This window comes from Cynara cardunculus (assembly GCF_001531365.2).
Source record: "Cynara cardunculus var. scolymus isolate 2C chromosome LG 11, CcrdV1, whole genome shotgun sequence".
NCBI classification, from domain to species: Eukaryota; Viridiplantae; Streptophyta; class Magnoliopsida; order Asterales; family Asteraceae; genus Cynara; species Cynara cardunculus.
In genome coordinates this window covers 18,294,476-18,302,812 of record NC_037538.1, presented here as the reverse complement: position 1 = coordinate 18,302,812, position 8,337 = coordinate 18,294,476, and the positions used below count along the sequence as shown (strand labels likewise).

The 8,337-nt window shown below is 35.7% G+C and overlaps 1 protein-coding gene across 1 annotated transcript; it reads right to left on the bottom strand.

The window, feature by feature from the left end:
* Positions 1-2,421: 2,421 nt before the first annotated feature.
* LOC112522065 lies at positions 2,422-7,273 on the bottom strand. The gene is made up of 3 exons (XM_025131135.1): positions 6,408-7,273; positions 4,269-4,437; positions 2,422-3,306 (listed from the first exon to the last, which is right to left on the bottom strand). The coding sequence occupies exons 1-3, from the start codon at positions 7,221-7,223 to the stop codon at positions 2,795-2,797; spliced, it is 1,497 nt and encodes a 498-aa protein (XP_024986903.1). The 5' UTR covers positions 7,224-7,273; the 3' UTR covers positions 2,422-2,794.
* Between the last annotated feature and the right edge of the window lie 1,064 nt (positions 7,274-8,337).

Below are 8,337 nucleotides of genomic sequence, written 5' to 3'. Positions count from 1 at the left end.
ACTGACATTTACCAAAACCACCTTCCCCATTGCAAACGCGTATTATAATCCCAACCTGCGGTAGGTTAAATGTACCTATTTGATAACCCCTTTGGGGAGGGTTTGAAGCGGAAGCTAAAAACGGATATTCTTCATAATTATACAAGTTACCTGGCACCTATGTGCAACTCAAATTTAAATTTTTTTCAAGTAGAAATCTAGATCTGTAAAGATCTTATACCAGCTGTGAGGTCGCAGTTTCAAATATCAATAACGATCAAGTAATTTCACAGTTCCAAATATTAGTAAGAGAACACAATATAAACTGATCGAATACAACAAATTTATATACACGAGATCTAGATATTGTATATTGTGATCCAATCATGAAATAATGATCCACGAGATTATATAAGTAGTAATAAACATATATACAATCAAATACTAAAACAACACGTAAACCGAGAGAACAAGATTTAACGTCGATAGTGTACTTCGACATGGAGAAAATGATCCATATAATACTAACTTGGGGGATTAAAACATGTTTACATAGATACTTGTATCACATTTCAGCTCAAAAGACGTGTTCCTTCGAAGCTTATGATATTTGGAAGTAAAAGGAACTTGACATAAATTTTATGATAAAGCTTACCAAAAGTTTCACAAAGGCAAAAACCTCAAAACAAGCTCCATGTGACTTGTGACCCCAAATCATGCGTTGTGGTTTGTGAGTCCACAGGCTCAGCAACGCTGTGGCCAAGCCCACGGTCCAGATCGCACAAAAACCCAAGGCGTATAGCTTGCAACGAGATCTACGCTGCGACCTCATGTAGCATACGTCCATGTGCTCTAAAAACATATACCTTGAGCTCTAAGTTTTGTAGAACATCATTTTAAGCCAAGATATAACTACGAACCCTTAAATTCATTTAGGGCTTGTTTGTTTTTTAAAAATTTCACTTAATTGCCTCTTAACTCTTAATCGGTCAGACATAAATGATTTCAGACTGTTTGTTTTTTTTAAAAATTAAGAGCTTTTTTACCTCTTACCGTTCTCTTAAAATTAAGTGGGAATCCTATGTCTGTAATCAATTTCAGAGCCGCATCCCATCTCCATCTCGCTCTCAACTCTCGATTTCTCCATCTCCATCTCGCTCTTCCATCTCCATCTCGCTCTCAGCTCTCGATTTCAAGGTCTCGCTCTCAGCTCTCGATTTCAAGGTCTCGCTCTCAGCTCTCGATTTCAAGGTCTCGCTCTTAGCTCTCGATGTCAACAGCTCACGATTTTTTGACTGCCTCTCCGTCCAAGCTCTCGATCTCTCGACTGCCTCTCCGTCCAAGCATCTCTCGTTGTGAAGGTTCGTGTTTATATTGATTCAGATTTCAGACGTAAAAACAAATAGTCTGACTGATTCAGATTTCCAGACTTCAGACGTAAAAACAAACAGTCTAACTGATTCAGATTTCAGACTTCAAAACCACCTCTTAAAATTCAGAAGTGAATTCAGACTTCAGACTTCTGCACCTCTTAAAAAACAAACGTCACCTAAGACAATTAGGGGCTGTTTGTTTTTAATAAAAAAAACTCTTAATGTCCTCTTAAGTCTGAATCGGTCAGACATAAGAGGATTCAGTGTGTTTGTTTTTTTTTTTCAATTAAGAGCTTAAAAGCTCTTATTAGGTCTGAAAATTTAAGTGGTTACGAAACCTCTTATTACCTCTTATTTCAAATCGTCGTCTACCTACTCTGATCTCTTTGCGCTCGATTTCTCTAGATCAACTCTTCTGTCTCGATCTCTCATCTCTCATTTGTCAACTGTCGATCCATATCAACTTTCGATCTCTCATCTTCAAACTTCAGATTTCAGACGCAGAAAACAAACAGTCTGACTGATTCAGATTTCAGACTTCAGCACAACCTCTTAAAAATCAGAAGTGAATTCAGACTTCAACACCTCTTAAAAGACAAACGCCACCTAAGTAACATTCATGGACAGACCAAATGTAGAGCACATGGTGGCCCGTGTTGCCGTATTGTTCATCCATCGTAGTGTAAAAAATTCTTAGGTCGTGAAAAGTGTCACCATATTAACCATATATATTTTGAAACTACAATAAAAACACAAGTTTCCCTTGGTAGAGTTGGTTTGCAAGGATTTTCTTTCACACTAAACCAACAATGAACTAACCAACAAACCATGATGATTTTGTGAAAATATCTTTATATTTGTTTCTTATAGTCAAATGATGTCACTGTTTGGAGAAAAAAAAAACCGGGTCCGTCCCTGGTAAGATTATCATATAAATTAGTACATCCTCACATGTTCTAAAATGTATGAAGATTATAAAAAATATATATATTATCTATTAGTTCGATGTTTACAATACGCTTAATAATAACAAGACGGATAAATTGTCAAAACGAAAAATATATGTTAATATTTTGATGAAATTTAACACGGAATTTTTATTTTTGACAAAATCGAAATAACCACTATTTACTCGTTAAACTAGGGGCGGTTTACCAAATGCTTACTTGGGTAAGCGTTTACCAAATTATATTACCTTATCAGATGAACATGGAAAGAACCATGAATCTTACTCGGTAAGAGCGAGGCAAGGACCTAGAGTCTTACCCGGTAATTGAGAGCAATCACTTTTACCACAGTCAACTCTATTTGTTGCATAGAAAGCTGATTTTGTTGACTAAAATTATACCCGGTAAGTAAATGATAGTGTTGAATTTTACTGCTACATGCTTACCAGGTAAGTGTTTGATAAACGGCCCCTAAATTATGAAAAAAACAACCACTTATTTACCTCCTACAATGGGACAGAAGTCAACGAGTTCTTCAGCAAATTCCTCCACCAAAACCCCCATGATCGCAACTTCAATACTCATCACAATCTCCTTTGCCAGCTCGCGATCATGCCTTTTCCACCCTTCACTTTTCTCCCTTCTCAATTCGTATTCCACCATCATATCAATCGTATTCGATTCCACCATCTTCCATGAATCCAACCTGCAGCACACCCTTTTCGACACCGCTTCGTGTTCTTCGTTCTTGTTTTCCTCCAAAATCAGGTCCGACACAAGCCGTTCAATATGTAACGGGATCTTCTCGACGCCCAAATGGCCGATTATAGCCCTCAAAGACACTTCACGGGCCACCGTTTCTTTTTCTACATATGTTACAACACCACGATAATCATCATTTTCGTCATCGTCACATCCTTCTACCATGTGTTTTTCAAGTGTAACCGGATCCAACTCCACAAGCCTCTCGAATCTACGAAGCTTTTGCAGAAGTTGATATTTCGTTCCTGTAAATTCGTCATGTGTAACATGATTAGACACAGTAAGACGTGGTGAAAGTCATATGATCCAATTATTACAGACCGACCATGATTCTTGGATGGCAATAGCAATACGATAAAACGAAACCAATTCAAATCAGGAAATACATGTTTCCATATTAGGAAAGGATGCAACTTGTTTTAAAATTCGAAATAGAAACAATTCATTCCAAAAGCCATTTCGTTTTCAAGACTCTTGAAGGTGACGTAACCTTGAATTAAGAAATATGTACGTATCTACCGGCAAAAGAGGAATTGGATTTACATGTCGTAACAGCGTCAAAACAAGAACATGTAAAGATGGATAGGTACACCATCTACGATTATTCATTAATGAATGGATCCCACAAATAATTTGCATACCCATCACTAGATTAATACAAACAACCAATAATTAAACCTGATTAAGACCCCCCAACCTCAAACTGGCCCACACAAAGTCCTGTCTAATGTCCATAATTAGAAATTATCAACGTCTCCTTCTCCTTCTTAACTTGTTGATCTTGTAACATTTGATAATTTACCACTATTTGGTTTACAAAATGTTCACAAGCGGGTATTCACGAGAGGAAACAATAGATTTGACATCCACGTCATCAAATATTTATAAGAGTAACGGATCGTTTACTGAACGCTTGTTAGGTAAGTGCTACCTTATTGATTGAGAATGATAACGACCTAAAAGCTTAGTCGGTAGGAGACGATGCAAAGACCGCAAGGCTTATTAGGTAAGTGTGTGGAAAACACTCTTACCCGATAAGCGCTTACCGGTTTTAACACGCTTACCAACAACCCATTTTTATGGCCGAAAATGTTACACAAATTGTAATTGAGGGTGGTATCTCTTGCCAATAAGCGCTTACCCGGTAAGCATTTGGTAAACAGCTCTTAACACTTACTGATCCAAAGGTGTACTATTTGGGACTTACTTTGAAGATTGGCATAGCTGCTTTCGAGGTCGTAAGCGTCCCCTTCGACGACATCGTATTCGTGTTCATGGTCTTCGAATGGAGGGTCCAGGATGGATACCGGACTGCATTGTTCCTCATCTTCAACATTGATTTCTTTACTCCGCTCGACGTCATAATTTTCTTTATCCTGTAAAAGAAGTTTGGATTTCAATTATAATTTCATGAATCTTGATTTTTTTTAAAACCATTTACATTGTTTAGATGGGTTAAATATTTGCGAGAAAATTATAACAAAGTTTGGTTTAATCATTACTTAGGGGCGGTTTACTAAACACTTACCCGGTAAGTGTTAATTGGGTAATTTTCCTTACCGAATGAACATGACAAGGGTCAAAAATCTGACCCGGTAAGTGCAATGATAAAGATGAAGAGTCTTACTCGGTAAGTGAAGGTGACGTCTCTTACCCGGGTAAGCGTTTACAAAGTAAATTGTTGCATACGATACCATTTTGATTTACTACAATCTTACCCGGTAAAACAAATTACAGTGTTGACTCTTACCGGGTAAGCTTTTAGGTAAACGGCCCCTTAGTTTAATGAAATTTTTTTCTCGATCGATAGAACAAAGTTGTAAAATGTCCAATTTTATACATATTTTGACTGGTAACTTGTTAATCTAGTATCAAATAATTACATGGTTACCAGCTCATATAGCAACAATTTATTGGTAACTTATGGGTCGTTTACTAAACATTTATCTGGTAAGTGCTTACTGGACAATTTTCATCAACGGATGAACATGACAAGGGCAAAAAAATCTTACCCAGTAAGAGCGATGATAAGGATGGAGAGTCTTACCCGGTAAGTGAATATGACGACTCTTATCCGGGTAAGCGTCTACCGGGTAATTGCTGCATAAGATATCGTTTTGATGCACTACAATCTTATCCGATAAAATAAATTATATTGTTAACTCCTACTGGCAAGCACTTACTGTATAAGCATTTAGATAAACGGCCTCTTAATATTTTAGTACAAACATCTCTAATAGATTTTTCAGAATTAAGAATATAGAGATTTAAATTATTACTTCTTTTACTATATCAAATTCTTCAAAACTTTCGAAGAGAAATGGCACACCTCAAAATCTTTGAGTATACCTAAAAATGTTAAGGAGAGATATAATGTTTTTTATTTTCACCAATACCATTTAAAATTAAATTTGTGAAGATAAATAATTGTTTTATTAAATTTATTTAATGTATTAATATTGAAATATCAAAAATAAAGAAACCGTTAAAATTGAGTGAAATTTTTTTAATGTTTTATTTAAGAGGTTCTCATGATATAGTATAAAATATAATTGTTTGGTAAATGTTTACAATTGAAATTAGGGCGTTCAATGGTTAAGGGAGGCACATGATAGAAAATCATTCAGAGAGTTTTAAAATCATTAAGAAGTAGACTTTTTTTTGTCAAATAAGATTCACCTTTTAATTGAACTATTAAGAGGTAAAGAAACAATCAGTAATCTTTTAAAATGATAATTTTGTCCCTTTTCATGGGTTTGAATCTTGAAAATTGTCTACTGACTTTCGTTATTCTAGCAAATTATTTTACCATGCGTGGATTATGTTGATGAGGATAAAAATGGAAAACCAACAAATTGTTTTGTCCTTTTTGGGAATTTTAACCAGGATTTGTTCAAGTGAAGGTTTTGTGGCAGAGGGTGTCATCAATGGCAACAGGCCAATAGCAACCCTTTTAACATTAATCAAAATGACACAAACACCCTATCTCAATTCAGGGATGTTTGGGATTGCTTATTTGAAACAACTTACGTTTTTTTTATAAAACATTAATCAATTTATTATAAGTCAAAATAATTTCACTTTTTCAAAACCTCTTTATTACCAATTTGGTACCGGTATAAATTGTTTATCTAATAACTCAAAAATATTTATTAACGATGTCACATCAAAATAAGTCAATAAGTTATTTTTATAAGCAATCTCAAACACCCAATTCCCCTCCAATTGAGCTTACGCACTGCTAACTGGCCTTAACTCGGACATTTAGCATCTCTAGTTAGCTTGCGATTAAATTGGTGTGTCATAAGAAATTGAGAAAATTAGAAGACAGACAAGAAATAGAAACCTGTCGGAAGCGACGGCTCGGAGATGTCGCCGGCGATAAGAAATCCGGTGTCCGGTGACCTGTGGAATGGCTTTTCTGGAGAGAGAAATGAAAAGGGCTAGAAGGGTTTGAGCAGATGCACATGGCAGATAAAGACGAAACATGATTTTCAGCCACTAGACCCAGAGATTGAATCTCACACGACTCATGAACCGAGATTGAACTGCATGAAGTCTCCGATTCCGACGATTTTTCCGACCAATCTGCACTACTAAGCTTACTGTAAGCACAACCGTTAGCATCCAAACTAATTTCGACGTCGTTTGCTGTCTTTTTTCCCCTAAATTGTTTTGTGGGTATTGAAGATTTCGTATTGTTTAAAGAATTGATTTCATGTCGTTTGGTTTGGGTGTTCTTATGCTTTAATCGCTTGAGAAAAGATCCCAATAACCCGAATCCGACATTCTTCGAAGGTTGTGGTTTAGTTTTTGAAGAAGATTGCTTCTGTACCCTCATGGCGGCGTCAAGTAACACGGCAGACGTCCTTGTTGGGACATTGAGGAAGACGGCGGCGTTACAGGGACTTGTCGTTGCCGGCGAGGGGAAATCAATAAACGGAGAGTTCCTAACGTCCGGGGAGTCTTGGAAAGTGAAAAGACATGCATGGTTGATGCAGAATTTAAGAGTGGTTGTGGGTTCAATAACTGGTTTCCGTTTAGTGACGGTGGTTGTTTCTGTCAAATTGAGCTGAGAACGGCGGTCGGCGATGTAATTCTTGAGCTTAAAGGGCTCTTGATCTTCTCTGAGCAACTCATGTAGATGGGTATGAGCCATCATTACGAACACTTTATTCCCCAATTACCATCGCAATCATTTCAACGAGAGAAAAACAGCGAAAACCGGAAAAGTTGAGGGTTTTGGGTTGGGAGCCATGATAGAAGAAGGTGGTTCCTAATTTATACTCCGCTTTTATTTTAAATAAATAACAACCAATAATTTGGTATTATTTAAAATAATTTTAAAATATAAGTAATAATAGGTTTTTATTAAAATAATTGCAATAAAACATAGAAAAGAATGCAAAAGAAATTGAGTGAGTTTGTTTACGGAGAGAAAGTTCTACTCGTGAAATTAAACAAATCTAAAAGAGATTAATTAAATATGTAATAAAGAAAAAGCATTGTAGGTCAATCCATTGGCCATCCATTGAAGCTATTTAAATGATTGTAGGACTATTTATTCTCTTTGTAGCCCCGTTAATGTTCAGGATAGATGTAATCATAAGGATGGTGTTTGAAGCTTAAAATGTCTTAAGGTCATATGTTTAAATCTAAGGAGAAATAAAAATCTTTTAGTAATCATGGAGGTTTAAATACGGTAACTCCAACCTACCCGTAAAACATGTGGTTGTTCTGAGATTAGTCAACTCGCTGTCGTATAACGAGTTGGATATCCAGATTAATAAAAAAAAACTTTTATAATTATGTATTTTGGATATTTTTGTTGCAATATTATATTTTTTTAACTTTTTCTTTATTTAATATTGTGTTTTTCACCCTAATTTTAAGAGTTATGATAATAGTTTAGTTGCGGTGAATTAGCTTGAACATTAAGATTTGTTTTTCAAGTTGTTTTTGGAAAGATTGAATTACATTTTCGATCCCTTGCTTATGGTTGTTTTTGGTTTTCTTCTTTACGATTCTTAAAGTACAATGATGGTCTAAATTTCGTGTTTCAAAGAACAAATCGATCCCTCCACTTAACAATGCTAAGAAAATGCTTCGTTAAGTCACTTATGTGCCCCTCATGTAAGGGGCATTTTTGTCTTTTTATGCCTAAATTCATAGTGAATTACATTTTTATCTCTCGTCTATGGTTGCTTTTTAGTTTTCATCCCTACAATTTGTAAAGTACACTGGTAGTTTATTTTTCATGTTTTGAATCCCAAAAT